We start from the raw sequence: 16,151 nt of genomic DNA, 5'->3' as shown, positions 1-16,151 counted from the left end.
CTTTTATTAGGTTGTGGCATCGGAGGCTTGGACACATGAGTGAAAAGGGCATGCAAATTTTGATAAATAAGAGGCTTATCCCAATTTTAAGCTTCTCGTAAAAAGAATTTTGTGAGCATGGTGTCTACGAGGAACGGCATAAAAGGGTTTTCAAGGCATCAATTCATACAAGCAAAGGAATGCTTGATTACATACATTCCAATGTATGTGGCCACTTGGAGGCAGTTTATGCTGGTGCCAAGTATTTCATTACTTTCATTGACGACTTCTCAAGGAAAGTACGGGTGATAGCGCTCAAGTACAAGAGTGGTGTCTTTGTGGATTTCAAGAACTTCAAGGCCGAGGTGGAGAAAAAAAAAGGTTGAGGTGGAGAAGACAACGTACAAATGTGTCAAGTTATTAAGGACAAATAATGGAAGGGAATACACCTCAACTAATTGTTTTAAATTTTGTAAGGATGAAGGAATTGTTTTGCATTGCACAACTATACATTCTCTTCAAAAAAAAAATGGCATAACAGAAAGTATGGATAGAATATTGATGGAAAGGGCTCGGGCATAAGCAACGCTAACTTATAGTAGAGGCTTTTGGTCAAAATTATATCAACAACATGACATATTGTGAATAGGTATCCTTCAATGGCACTGAGTGAGAAGACACCAAATGAGGTATAATTCGGAACTCCTTGCGGTTATCCCAATTTGAAATTATTTGGTTATGATACATAAGCTGTAATTCCTAGTTTTCATTTAACTAGGGCGAAAATCAGAGAAATGCATTTTTTGTCAGATATGGGAAGAATGTAAAGGGGTATGCGTCATGGGATCCAAATGCCCACAAAATTATTATAAGTCGTAATTTGAATTTTGATGAATCCTCCATGTTGATGAGGGGATTAAAATATAAGGTTGGTGAAGGACAACACATTGTTTACCATACTTGTAAATTTCAAATTCAATGCTCAACCTCTTCTTCAAATGAGGGTGTTCCTAACAAAGATGTTACCATGGACATTCATGATCAAGGCATAGAACAAGAAAATCAAGAAGAGGGTTCAAGGATTATGTTGACCCGAATAGCCTATGAGCTTTGATAACCTTGGATGAAGAACTAAACTCATTTCTAGATGCCATTAATAACAAAGATGCAACAAGTTGGAAAGAAGATATGGTAGAAGAAATGCAAGCTCTTCAAAAGAAGACGACATGGACTTTGGTAGAATTGCCTCAAGGTAGAAAGACAATTAGTTGCAAGTGGGTCTACAAGGTTAAGGAAGTGGTAGATGGGTATGTGGAAAGGTATAGGGCAAGACCGATTACCCAAGGCCACAGAGGAAGGTATTAATTTCTTTAAAATATTTGCTCTAGTAGTAGAAATTGTCACTATTCGGTTAGTTCCTCGTGCTTCATATGTGGAAGACAATGAGTCATAGTCTGCCATTGCTAGTTTCAATCTGTAGAGTCTTCCCTGATGCTCAATTGTCAATCCATTAGAGGGAAAGGTACTAAAAACACAATCAATATCCTTAGTAAGTCGAGCAACGGAGAGAAGATACTTGTTAATGGATGGAACACATAGATGGACTACATAAATCATTGCACACGAAAATGGTTGTGGCCCTGGTGTCAAGATACCATTAGGGGCCGCTTGGATACACTGATTTTAGAATCTTGGATTTCCTCCAAATCGTAATTGGGAGGCGAGAGAAGGAGACCAGCCGTCATTTTCTGTTTTCTCGCCCTTATTTCCGTTAGCAAGAGAGCAAGAGATCATCCCAAGTTTCCAGGTTTTAGAAATCTCAGATTTCTAAAACCTAGATTTCTAACTTAAAATCGAAGATTCTAAAGAGAGGTGAAGCAGTCAGTCTCCTTCTTCTCCCGTCTCCCAACTACGATTTTGAGGAAATCCAAGATTCTAAAATCCGCGTATCCGAATGGCCTCTTAGTGATCAGTTGATGAGTGATTCATTACAACAAAAGATTTTTCAAAATCATTTGGCTGAAAGGCCTGATTGAATCATTTGTAACATTAGAGAGCAAAGTGGCCTCTCTTGTGACAGATTTGACACCTGAAGGTGGGTGATTAAATGTTGGTAGACACAATGCCACGGATTCCATCATATGGAGTAGACCTCGATCACATTTGCAATGAGTTGTCGAATAGTGGTTTGCTCTTAGGTAAGGCTGAGTTGATGAGAATACTTCAAACATTTCTCATGCTGTAAAAGAAGAGAATGAAGTTAGGAAAATGAAAGAGAAAGATCGACGAAATGGAGATTGTTGAAGTTTGCGTCATCGACTGAGGAGGAAGATTAGAGGCAGAGCAGGTTAGGTTAAATGAGAAGAAATAGGCCTACAACTTCACCGATCCCACTAACATCCATTTCTACTGTGTATTAGAAGACCCAAAAAAACATATAAAGGAAAAAAGAACCATTTGAGGTTTGTTTGGTATCGTCATGTTCCGGGCTGTAAAATTAAGTCCTACAAAAATCCACGCTTTAGCTTCTATTTGCTAAATCTAAGATCATCTGACCAACACATGTCCAATGGCAATGGGCCTGACATGGGCCGAATCAACGAACGGACGACATTCACGCAGCAGAAAGGGCCATTGGCAAGGAAAAAAACTCCATCCTTGTAAGCATTTTCCATAAACAAGTAAGCCAACAAAAAAAAAAAACAAATACGTGTTATGTTTACATGTTCTACATTACATATTCTCTGCCTTTCCTCTCAAAAACCCAACTTTATAAATCAACGGGAAATGATAATTCCACCTTCCTTCCCCACATTCCACCTCCTTTTGGCTTTTATTCCTCTCTCTCTCATTTTCACCAAAAGCCAAACAAAAAAGGGTGTAAATTCCCAGAAAGGAGGAGTAAATATCATTTCCCTAAACAAAGAATATACAAAAAAAATGCACCGACGATCTTTTCTTCCTTCGCCGGAGGTACATTTCACAAGAAAGCCATCAGTTCCGATCTCCATCTCCGATCACGTGGCAGCACAGATAGCATTGAGAAGCACCTGACCCAACATCAAATCCACAAAATACTGATGCCCAATCTCTCCATCTCTCCACTTCATCTTTGCAGGACCCCTCCCGTAATGCACTCCATCGCTACACCGATTATCAAAATGCCAAGGAAAAGTCATATCAAAATCATCAATCACCCCTGAAACTAAACCCTTCTCTCTAAACTTATCCAAAACAACCAAATTAAAAGCCTCCATCTTGTTAGGATTAAAAGCTAAATTCCTTGCATAACCTCCCGCTGCTACGGTCGTCCGGTAAAATAACTCCGGCACCGTTTGATTTCTCCGACGTATTGATTCCACAATCTCCGACCAAAACCGTGCCGCGTAAGCTGCCCCTTCTGAAAACCTCCTTATACTCTGCCAATAGACTCCGTCATGAAGCCCAGAGTTCATAATCATCATGTCGGGGAGGACTTTTTCTCCAGAGAAATACCCTTTTAAAAGCTCTCGAAATCCTTCGTTTTTGAGAGAATTCAAGCCTTGGTAATTCATTGTATCATTCCAATGCCCGTTAAAGATACTCGTTATTCTAACAGTCTGGGATGGATTGTTAGGGTTTGTGAAATTAGTATCAAAACGTCTCGGTACCGATTTGATATCTGGTAGTCCGAGTACGAAATTGAGGAGGTTTCGAATTGTGTCCACGTGGTTTGAATCACCCCAGAAGAATAACCAACGATTCTGTAAACAATCCCAAGCGGATTCTAAAGAGAAGATTTTGAAAGAGCAATGGGCTGAATAAACCCAACCGTTACTCTCTAAAGACCCTAAAGAACCTTCACACCAGGGTTTCTTGCAAGGGAAATTAGGGTTCAGGCACCGGAACCGGCCATCATCATCGATCTGACAGTTATCGTTCTTGCCGTGTCTCGTCCACCGGCCGGACCAGATATCCTCTGTAAAGTCTGATTTCCGACAAATGCGTAATTCCGGAAACTGGGTTGTTGTTTTGTAGAATTTGATGGGGATTTTGCGTAGATCTCGCCGGAAAACGAAACGCTCAGGCGAGAATTTTAGACCCTCGAAGCTTCGGAAGAGGAGAACGACGGTGAGTTTATATTCTCCGGCGAACTCTGGGTGGACTTGGAGGGAGAGAGAATAAGAGCCATTGCCGAGGTCTTTTACCGGCGGGCGAGATTTCCATAAAATGCCGGAGATATCAGTTTCGAAGTAGTCCCCGCCGGAGCAGCGGGGGGAGCCGGCGGAGTCGAGGGCGGTGATGAGGAATTGGTGGGTCTCTCCAGCGGGTAGTTCGACGGAGCTCCGGCTGTCTAGGCCGGAGATGGATATGTTGGTAGTACGAGAATCCCGGCAGAGTTGGCCACCAGGAGTTAACCATCTTGAGATAAGGTTGGATGTGAAGCTGGGGTCTAATTTGACGGAGAGCCATGTAGAGGTGTGGGTCAGATTCCGGTGAGGTGGTGGTGGTGAGCAGGTCAGATTCCGGTCAGCTGGTGGTGGTGGTGGGTGGGTCAGATTCGGGTGTGGTGGTGAGGATAGGTTGGTCAGATTCCGGTTGTGTGAGGAATTGAAGGTGAGGCCGACGTTGGTTCGTCTTTTTCGCCATGACTGGATGCCGTCACGGATGGTGCAACCGTCTATGCTCCAAATAAGGACCATGGCTAGGAAGAGGAGTGCCGTTATGGTCGGAAGGACCTTTGGTAGCCATGAATTCGGCCGGAATATGTGGGAATTTGATACTGGTAACGATCCTTTCTCGGGCATCTGAAATTTCAATTATTAGTGCTTATTAGTTTATTTATATCATCACAATGGCAAGACCAATGACAGCAAAATCTCATTTCAAAATCTCACGATAACTTAAAAGTAAGTTATAATGCGAGTAGATATTTAGGATCTCATCCGATGCTGTGTAGTGTGCACCAACCATGTGTAAATGATTATATTGAACGCGTCTGACATCATCAAGAAAATACACAAAATAGTGTTCATATCAATTTTGGATCGCATTTTGGGTTATGACACGTGTAGTTTGGACAGTTTATCGTGTAGATCATCTCGAGGCCAACCACATGGTCCGTACAGACAACCCATCTTTGAGATATAAAGACCTACAATAAATAACAGGTACTGATATTGACACTACCCTGTTTTGATAGTTGCACTAACACGTATCGTCTTTTATAATTTTAGCAGCTTTCTCCCAAAAATCTCTCAAGACACCATTTAAAAAATATAAGATTCAACGAGTTTGTGCAATTATTAAAACATTGTAGTGCTAATATAATTAGCCTAAATAACAATGTAGATTTTCTTCAGAGAAGATTTTATATGGTGCCACAGTACCCAAAAAAAAAAGCGCACAGTACCAAAAAAAAAAAAAAAAGAGTACTGTCCTTGATAATTGATCCAAAAGCAGGCTCTTACGAAGTGATATGATGTTGATCAAATATTAAGGATGGGGCCGCCCACAGTGGACTTCAAGGCAGGGGCCGTTTGGTTGCCGGAATTTTTTTGGTTCCTGAGATTTCTGTGGAACAAAAACCTCCCCGGGAGATTGGTGGAAAAAAAAACTCCTTAGAGGTATCCCGGCAAAATAAAAATCCCATGTTTTATTAACCGGACTATGGTGGGAAAAAAAAATGCTTTGTTTGGTTGCTTCGACTCAGGTCAGTGATTGAGTTCAACCCTAGTATAACCCGAGATAGCATTCCATCAACTCCAACCTGAGCCTCAGGTCAAGAATGGATAACCCTAACGCAACCTACCAGTAACTCTATCAACCCCATCTAACCTTTTTTAATCCAAATCGGGTTAGGTTTAGGTTCACTAAAGGCCAAATAGAAACAAATTATAAACCTGCCAAAGCCTCAACCATAACCCAACGCAAAATTAAATCGGGTTGGCTTTTCCCAACTTAACCCCCAAAAAATGCCAACCCAACGAAATCGTGTTGAACCCGGTAGGTTCGGGTTGACCCCTACCCAAGTTGTACCCCAGTAAAGCCAGGTTGATGAAATGGATTGGACGTGTGGTGGATGGTGAGATAAACGGATTCAATGGCAAGCGTAGATGCTTTTACTTTTGGGATGTGATAGATTCACCACCTTTTCTTCCGTACTCATTAGTGTTTTGCGTATAATAATACCCAATGACAACAATTTCAATAATTCCAAGGGATGAAGTTACGGCCCTTTGTTGGATTTTCTTTATATAAAATACAAATAAATGGAGTCAATTAACGATAAATAAACTCACCTTTAGGAGTAGAACATCTTGGCTAAGATGGCAAATCCAACCGGCAGGTCGTGAGATCTCACACTGCCAAAGGCCAAGGCGTGATGCTCCTAAAGGTGAGTTTATTTAATGTTAATTGACTCTATTTATTTGTATTTTCTATAAAAAAATTCAACAACATTGCTCTGACACTATGGTTGGATTTTTTTATATAAAATACAAATAAATGGAATTAATTAACGTTAAATAAACTCACCTTTAGCTAAGATGGCAAATCCAATGGGCAGATCGTGAGATTTCACATTGTCAAAGGCCAAGGTGTGATCCTCCTTTTATAGATTAGGCCCATCCCAATTCTCTCCCATTAGAGACGTGGAATGGAGATAAGAAACGTATCCCCTCTTTTGTGTTTGATTATCACCATAGAGTCCTATCCAAAGTGGGATTTGTAAGGAAGTTAAGATAATGATCTAATAAAAATAAGCTAATAAAATAAAAGAGATTTTAAAGGTCACGTAATAACACCCTTTTTGACCAAATGTTGAAAGACGACGTACAAGATTTCTTTAATCCTTTGATAAAAAAATATGTTATAGGAATGAATCGAATCCAATAAAGCCTCAATCCCCAGCATATTTTATTCGATTAAGAATATCTTATTTGATAAAAAATTTCATATAATCCGACGATCAAGATCATTTCTATCTACGGGCCATTGATTTAAGTGGGCCCACCATATATTGCTGAAAGATGTGGTCCCACTATACTTTGCGGTCCTTGTGGACGGTCGATTTCATTCCCTCCTGTAATAATATTTATTGTACAGGATACAAATAATCATTTTATTCAGTTTCTCGTCTGCTTATGGCGAGAAAATAATGCATATGATATAATCAACTACTTCCAGCGAGATATGGCTTTTATTCCACCGACAAACAAAGGCATAAAACACATCGATGTTCAAAATAAACACAATAAAATAAGGTAGATGATAAATTCGCACCCCTTTAAAATAATCTGCGCCCCTCGGCCACATACTTTAACGATAAAAGGGGTGCGAATTATCCTACAGTGGTGCGAATTTATCATCGATCCAAAATAATTAGGAAAAATAGAGAAAGTAAGAATACTTACGCTGTTTTAGAAAGTGAGTTCGCGTCCGGGGCGAAAAATGCTAGAGGCTTTTTCTTTCCTAATTTGTGGCTGATTCCAAAAGCTTCAAATTCTCTAAAATGATAATCTTCTTTTCTCTCTTGGGACCAATGATCCAAAAAAAAAGGAAGTATTTTGAAGATCTACCCTTCCTTAATGAAGTTAATTACTTCAATTTATTCTTGCCCTGCAATATCACACCTTCAGATCAGAATTTGAAGCAATAATATGACTAGTGTATAAAATAAATTCCTTGATTTAATAACTCGTTAAAAATAATCCAAAAAACAACTCGCAAAAAAAGGCATCTGTCTCACAAACCTTGATGGCTTTGTAAATTGAGTTTGGTAATGGTTGAGAAAATTAGAGGCTTTCCGGCTCTGAATTTCCGCCTCGGACTGAAAACCGAGGCGGAAATCTTTGGAGAGGAAGCGCAGCGCAGGAAATTTGAAAGAGGTTTTTTTCTCTTGAAGAAAGGCTTTGTATGTTGGAAAATTAGGGCTTTACAAGGGAGAAGTCCGGAAAACTGTGAGAGAGAGGCTCTCCCCGGTAGTTTCGGTTTCATACAATAAAAACACTTCCTCTTCTCTCGTTTTTTTTTTTCTTTTTTTCCGGTGTACGATTTTTTCAAAGTGCTATTTTTTGTCCTCCAAATAAGGACCATGGCTAGGAAGAGGAGTGCCGTTATGGTCGGAAGGACCTTTGGTAGCCATGAATTTGGCCGGAATATGTGGGAATTTGATACTGGTAACGCCCCTTTCTCGGGCATCTGAAATTTCAATTATTAGTGCTTATTAGTTTATTTATATCATCACAATGGCAAGACCAATGACAGTAAAATCTCATTTGAAAATCTCACGATAACTTAAAAGTAAGTTATAATGCGAGTAGATAAATTGGATCTCATCCGATGCTGTGTGGTGTGCACCAACCATTTGTAAATGATTATATTGAACGCGTCTGACATCATCAAGAAAATACACAAAATAGTGTTCATATCAATTTTGGATCGCATTTTGGGTATGACACGTGTAGTCTGGACAGTTTATCGTGTAGATCATCTCGAGGCCACCCACATGATCCGTACAGAAAACCCATCTTTGAGATATAAAGACCTACAATAAATAACAGGTACTGATATTGACACTACCATGCTTTGATAGTTGCACTAACACGTATGGTCTTTTATAATTTAAGCTCTCTCCCAAAATTTTAAGCTTTCTCCCAAAAATCTCTCACACACCATTTAAAAAATATAAGATAAGACGAGTTTGTGCAATTATTAAAACATGGTAGTGCTAATATAATTAGCCTAAATAACAATGTAGATTTTCTTCGGAGGAGATTTTATATGGTGCCACGGTGAAGTCCGGTGTGGGATAAAAGCGCACATTACACAAAAAAAAACAAACAAAACAAAAAACAAAGTGCTGTCCTTGATAATTGATCCAAAAGCAGACTCTTAACAAGTGATATGATATTGATCAAATATTAAGGATGGGGCTGCCCACAGTGGACTTCAAAGTGGACTTCAAGGCCGGGGACAATATTATAATTTCTCTCTTGGGGCTCCGTTTGGTTGTTGGAATTTTTTTGGTTCTTGGGATTTCTGTGAAACAAAAAACTCCTGGGAGATTGGTGGAAAAAAAAACCTCCCTGGAAGTATCCCGGTAAAATAAAAATCTCATCTTTGGTTGACCAGATTATGGTAGGAAAAAAAATGCTTTGTTTGGTTGCTTCAACTCGGGTCAGGTTGGATCTGATTGAGTCCAACCCTAGTCCAACCCGAGATAGCATTCCATCAACTCCAACCCGAGCCTTGGGTCAAGGATGGATAACCCTAACCCAACCTACCAGTAAATCTATCAACCCTAACCCAACCCAACCTATATAACCTTTTTTTATCCAAATCGGGTTAGGTTCGGGTTCACTAAAGGCCAAAAAGGAAAAAAAATTTAAACCTAAGAAAATCACGATAAAATTAGAGGATGGAGGTCGGGTTGCCAAGGCGTCAACCCTAACCCAACGCGAAATTAAATCGGGTTGGCTTTTCCCAACTTAACCCCAAAAAATGCCAACCCAACAAAATCGTGTTGAACCCGATAGGTTCGAGTTGATCCCTACCCAAGTTGCACCCCTATATCAGGGTTGACGGATTAAGGGAAATGATTGTTGGATTTTTTATTAAAAAATCTAAGTTTCAAATATTCCAGTTGAGCTGAGAATTCCCACCTTGAGAGTGATGATAGAGGCTAATTTACCAGAGTCTGAATGGGCAAAAGCCAGACACGATGAATTGGAGATGATAGATGAGAAGAGACTGAGAGCCTTATATCATATTTAAGGATATCAGAAGCGGATTGAGAGAGCTTTCAATAAGAAAGTTCGAGTCCGTGACCTGAAGCTAGGAGATCTCGTCTTGAAGTCCTACAGGGCACCGGTGTTTGATCCCAGAGGAAAATTTAAGCCAAACTGGTCTGGTCCCTACATTGTTGATGAAGTTATGCCTGGAAAAGCCGTAAGACTCCTCGATAAAAATGAAAAAAAATTAAATAAACCTACAAACTTGGATCAACTCAAGAAGTATTATGCTTAAGTACACTAGGAGAGGAGGCCATCCTTGAACGATTTGAGCCTTCAAGCCAACATCCCAAATGTTTTAAAACCATTTGCACACCATTTGGGCCTAAAAAAAAATAAATTATTTTCTTTGATAGCCACAAACTAGGGGCATTTTATTTTTATTTTTGTTTTGAACTACGTTATGACCTGATCCCTTTTTACAGTGTACGTAGGCAGCCTGATTAATTCAGGTTCGGTCGCAACCTTTCGCAACCTTTTAAAAAAAACAACAACAAACAACAAAAATCCTTGAAGCCTAAGTGAGCGAACTACGCAAACTTGATTCTCATTTTCTTCAGGGATAAGTAGATAGTTTGGAGGGTCCAAATTCTAACTAAATAAATGCAGACAAACCCAAGTTTAACCTTTTTGAACCTAAGCCTACCTGAAAGTCCTGGTGTACTTTAGGCCCAGGTTTGTAGAGAAAACAGAAAGAAAGGAAAATGATAGAGTCTTAGACCCGTTAGACTGAAAACCCGAATGGGTGGTCTAGGCAAAAGTTAGAGTCATTCACCCGCTAAGCTAAAAACCCGAAAAGGCAGCTTAAGCAAAAATCAAGGTGCTGAGCCTGCTGGATGGAAAATCTGTAAGGGCAGACAGTCCAAGCAAAATATAAGGCATGCGGTCCCCCGAATCGAAAACCTGAAAAGACGATTTGGTCATGGCAGTGACTTCATGTAGAGAGGACAGAGTTTCTAAAAGCCAGCTAGACTTTCACTTTCTTTGGCTCTTCTCCATAGTCTGAATAAGAGCCAGCAAAGCTTCATTTGGTACTCTTTGAGTTAGGGAAGTTGAGACTAAGCAATCTGAAGGGATAATAACCATGACGGAAATACCGAAAAGAGGTTGAAACACCGTTAGACACGATATTCAAAAGATTCTAAGAGTGGTTGACTTTTATCATTTTAAAACATTTATCAAAATAAGAAGCACATTTAGTCTCTTCTAGTGTTAAAGTCATGTGTTTGTCAAAATCCTTGTTTGTTACTTGTCAAAGTCTCTTCTTCGTCGAGTCGAGTTCAAGTTCTGAGGTCTTGTTAGTCAAAGTCCTCCCAAAGCCGGGTGACAAGTAAAAAAAAAACTCAGAGAAGCAGAGAATTTGTGGCTCTTGTGGATAATATAAAGCAGAGCAGAGTTCAGTAGGTGACAGGTTTTTTAGCCCACTCCAGTATCAGCAGATGACAGAGATGAATAAGATTCTGAGCAGAACCAGTTTCTAGTATTTGAGAAAAGTCATGCAAGTCCAAATGTTCATGAGAAAAGTTTTTGTAAACCCAAGTGTTTTTGTGAAAATTTTGTAAATCCCAAGTGATTGATAATGAAAGCCTTTGGCATGTTTTTTATGTTGCTCTCCAATTAATTCTATCATGGAAGTAATCATACTAGGGACATCTTTTATGACGCAAGTCATAAAAGATGCCCCTTTGGAGCCGAGTTTCTTTGAAAAATCTTATCTCCAACGGAGACTAGCATTCATTTCTGTCATCTTCAAACCTAGGTAGAATGCTGTTTCATCCGTTGAAAGGGGTTACAACCTGAAAATTTCTTCAAGTTACTTAAGTTTAGTTTTTGGCAAAGATCATGCATTTTCATTATCCTCTTCGAGAGAAGATTCTTCCATCAGTGAAGTCGATATGAGTGTTTGATTTATGATTACATCAATATATATATATATATATATATATATATATAATTTTGAGTGTTTGATTTGTACTTGTTTGATAATGTTTTAATACAATGGTAAAAAAAAGAGACTTTTTTTGAGTATTTGGTTTTGTATTTGTTTTGGTGAAGTTTTTCAGCAATGATAAAAAAAAATTCTTTGAGTGTTTTTAAGAAGTAAGAAATCATCGGATTCCGTATTACATGATCTGGGCTTTTCTTCCTTCGTTCCGCAATGTGCCGCTACCTAATGAAGTTAGGAGTCAGGCATATCTGTGAAGAGGTTCATCTGGTGCTAGTTTATGCGGAATCATATGAATCTGGATTTACATGGAGCTGGTTTATGCGGCGCCATGTAAATCTTAGGTGATTCGCTACCTTGAAAGAGAGGAGTCAGAATTATCCTGATAGCTAAACAGATGGATTTTCAGCAATGGTCTGTATAGTTATCGCTTTGGTATTAGATGTTTGAGTTTAGCTCAAATATTCGGGTACCATAATAATTGGCCAAGTAAATTCTTGCTTGATTAAAAATAATTTTTTTTTTTTTAGTGTTTGGTTTTATGCGAAGGGTTCATATGAAGTTGGTTTATGTAGAACCATATGAATCTAAATATACATGGAGCTGGTTTATGAGGCACCATATTTGTTTTGAAAAAAGTTTTGACATCTTAGATAAAAAAAACTCTTTGAGTGTTTGGTTTTGCACTTGCTTTAGTATATCTGTGAAGGGTTCATATGGAGCTGGTTTATGCAGAATCATATGAATCTGGATTTACATGGAGCTGGTTTATGCGGCACAGTACACACACACACATATATATTTATATATATATATATATATATATATATATATATATATATGACTCTTTGAGTGTTTGGTTTTATGCTTGTTTTGGTATTGTAGACACCCTCATTTTGCTACACTTTAACCAACAATAACCTAATATATTGATCCATCGAATTTCACTGGTAAAATATGCATCCTCACATTCCCTGAAAATCAAAATGATAAAGAGATGTACCTGGTAAGACGATTAGATCCGAAAAATTGAAAAAATGCCCTGGTTGGTAACTTAGAGTGTTAAATCCATGTAAGAGTCCCTCTATCATGGATTTATATGTTTTAAGGCATTAATATCTCGATCTGACTTTATGGATCATCAATTGAGACAAAATAAGCTAGGGTCACTTAACAACTTGGACCCCTAATTCAATTATGAGACCCGATTTTCGTAAATTGTTAGATCAAGGGCTGATTTTTACCTGGGTATCTTTCTTTAGTAAGAATTTGTGATCATATCAATCAAGGTCGATCTCAAATTTGGATTAAACATTAGGCCACTTTAATTAAGCAAAAATTCAGTGAAAAGTTACGGATCAAGGCGGGATAAGCGAGATCCGTCGAAATCGTCCCATTAAATCATCGATATCAAAACTTCCTAATGACTCAACTATTGTCAATATCATGGTTTAATAGTTTTAACCGTTGGCCCAAAGTTGATCGAATCAGTTGGTTCGTTCGGACCACCGATTTGCTCGATCTTTGGAAAAATAATCTACCGACGGAGATCAGAGGCTCGCATTGGTCGAAAATTCTGAAAATAGTATTTCTACGGTAATATTTGGCTTAAATGAAAGAGAAAAAATCAACGATTCCAACGGTGAAAGAATTATCGAAATCGGACTTCAAAATCTCCTGAAAACTGCGTTTTTCGATTTTCACATTCAAAATATTTGAAAAATCTTTTACAGAGATTCTAGGAGATTTGGAGGCATCATCTCGTCCATTCTTTCGATCGAAATTGATCTCAACTACCCAGTCTTAGTCCATATCTTTGCAAAGATTTCAGGATATTTGGAGACCCCATCTCGCCCGTTCTTTCGATCATATGGAGATTGCAGTTAATCTAAACCATCCAAGCTGTTGTCATTCTCAACAAAGGCAACCAATCTGGACATTTCCCTTGTCTTGAAATTTGCTTCCAAATCCACAAAGATTCCAAGGACAAGTGGCATCATCCTGGACCTTGAATTGTTCCTAAATCTTTAGTGCTTGATCCTGGCCACATAAGTGCCTACCATTTTAAACATGGTCATGGCTAAAATGGAAGATGCTAAAGAAGAGAGAGAATATTCTAGAAAAATTCGATCTTGGCCATCCTTTTTCCTTCCTTTCTCCATCACTCAATCTCCACCCTACACCTTTAGGCTCATAAGAAGGTAACCTAGCTCACCCATTCCACTATAAATACCCTTCCATTGCTCCATCCCAAGAGGACGGAAGACTCCAAGAGAGCCGACGAAGAACTCTTTTAGCCACTCTTCCCTCCCAAAATTCGTCCAAACCCCCTCACTCCCTCATTTCTTCTCATTCGCCCCCTTTGGTCGTGGAATCACTAAGGAATCAGTTCGAAGTATCTTCAAGGAATCATCTAAAAATCAAGAATCGACATCAAACGACAAAAGAGGTAGGTCTTTTATTTTTGAATTAAAAATTCATGGCATATAAGGCTGGTATTCATGCATATCTTTCTTAGTTCATGTCTCTCTCCATCCCTCTTCTGTCTATTTTTTTTATCAAATACCCCAACCCACATCCCTAAGTCGTAACCTAAAGCCGCACGCCTCCTCTTACCCTAACCGAACCTGAGCCCATAGCAGATAATTATACCCATGCATAAGCTGTGTACATCCAAAATACTAATGTAATTTTTGCATGTACTCCATGCACATTCATACAACTGAGACTTACTCGAACTCAACCCAGAACCCCCAATTCCCTTTACCCCATGGCCATTACTATGTGCCATGCACACCCATAGGTAACCAAACCCATGCACTGTTTGTGTTTTAGCCGAACCCAAACGCCATCTGAGCCTTATCCGAATCCAACCCAATTCAACCAGTCCAACCTGACCCAATCCATCCTCCTTTCATGACGGTTAAACCACTTGATCCAGCCTCAACATAAGCCCGACTCAATCCGCACACCGCACCCTAACCCAAAGCCGCGTCCTAACCCAAGCCGTGCCCTAGCTCAAGCCGCACCCCAATCCTAGCTCGCACCCATAACTCAAGCTGTCCACAACCCGGACCCATGCCTAGAACCCGTGACTCGGACCGGTAAGTTGGGTCTTAAACCCGAATCTAAACTCAGCGCATTCACTAATCGGCCAAACATCCTTTAGACCCAACTATTATACCCATCCACGCCATCGTTATGTAGCCATCACAACACCCATGCCACATAAGCCATGGCTCATATCTCACCCCGGTTATGTAAATCATAGCCTGTCTCCCACCTATAGCCCACACTCCAAATCGCCCCTGTCATCAATGCCATGACATACACCCTAGCGTGTCCCATAATCACATAACCCATCCCATGCATCCTTTGCCTCACATACCTGTAGCATGTCCCATATTCATATAACCCATCCCATGCATCCCTTGCCCGACATACCCATGACATATTCCATGTTCATCTACTTCATCTGACTGCCACATATCGCTACCCAAACCGCCATAGCCATCCCAACAAACCCAATTGTCATAGCAATCGTCTTATCCCACATATACATAGCCTATTTCATATCCCTATACCAAGCGATTTCAATGGACCAGCCTAATCTAACCCCAACATAACCCGGTTCCACCCGAACCTAACCCGACAAACCGGTTCAACATCAACCCCAACCCCAACCAGGTCCGACTAGGACCAAGACAGCCTTAATCCGAATCAACCTGGGCCAACCCCGTTTTGACTTGGACCTAATCGGACTCAATCTGGACCAATTTAGTCCAATCCGGATCAGCCTGGTCCCACCTGTAATGAACCCAACTCGCCCCTGCACCTAGCCTAACCCAGCCCCAACTCGCCCCTGCACCTAGCCTAGCCCGGCCCCAACACATCCCTGCACCTAACCCAATCCAGCCTCAATTCACCCATGCACCTAACCCAATCCAGCACTAACCCGCACTCCTTGGCTACACCCTAACCCTAACCCGCACCCTAAACCCGCACCCCAAGCTGTGCCCTAACCCGCACCGCAAGCCGTACCCTAAGCCGCATCCTTAACCCCAGCTTGACCCTACGAACCTCTACCTCTACTCACGCTCCACTTGGCCTTGACCCCAAACCCCATGGATCGAGCGGCCTTGACCCAAACCCTGCAGCCCACTCGGCCCAACTCCCATGGCCCAAGTCTTATTCGGCCTCACCCCCGCACCCCTCAGCTTCAAATCCCCCATACCATTCGGTCATGCCATGGCCTACACTCATCCGCACATCTCACACATCCCAATCATAGTCACCACCCTATTCCCCATCCCATATCCTATTTCCCACATCTCATCCGACCTCACCTATTTCCATTCATCCCATCAAACCTTTTTCATGCCTATAGCCCATTCACCCATCATACATACCCATAGCCCATAGCATGCTCCCAAAGTGATCTAACAGATCTTCTC

General features: G+C 40.4%; 1 protein-coding gene across 4 annotated transcripts; it reads right to left on the bottom strand.

The window, feature by feature from the left end:
• Nucleotides 1-2,621: 2,621 nt before the first annotated feature.
• LOC143860591 (uncharacterized) lies at nt 2,622-8,172 on the bottom strand. 4 transcript variants are annotated; one of them, XM_077371307.1, is made up of 4 exons: nt 7,713-8,172; nt 7,374-7,578; nt 6,496-6,669; nt 2,622-4,766 (listed from the first exon to the last, which is right to left on the bottom strand). In XM_077371307.1, the coding sequence occupies exon 4, from the start codon at nt 4,764-4,766 to the stop codon at nt 2,997-2,999; it is 1,770 nt and encodes a 589-aa protein (XP_077227422.1). In that variant the 5' UTR covers nt 6,496-6,669; nt 7,374-7,578; nt 7,713-8,172; the 3' UTR covers nt 2,622-2,996. The 4 variants fall into 4 exon arrangements, 3 of the variants coding, with proteins under 3 accessions (XP_077227422.1, XP_077227421.1, XP_077227423.1); XM_077371306.1 differs by lacking the exon at nt 6,496-6,669; XM_077371308.1 differs by lacking the exons at nt 7,374-7,578; nt 7,713-8,172 and adding an exon at nt 6,261-6,349 and having other exon boundaries at nt 6,496-6,517.
• Between the last annotated feature and the right edge of the window lie 7,979 nt (nt 8,173-16,151).

Source organism: Tasmannia lanceolata, unplaced genomic scaffold, assembly GCF_043159265.1.
Source record: "Tasmannia lanceolata isolate RefF3 unplaced genomic scaffold, GAP_Taslan_0.1 ptg000037l, whole genome shotgun sequence".
In the NCBI taxonomy this organism is placed as follows: domain Eukaryota; kingdom Viridiplantae; phylum Streptophyta; class Magnoliopsida; order Canellales; family Winteraceae; genus Tasmannia; species Tasmannia lanceolata.
Note: the sequence above shows the minus strand (reverse complement) of the source record. Positions and strands in the feature narration are given on the sequence as shown.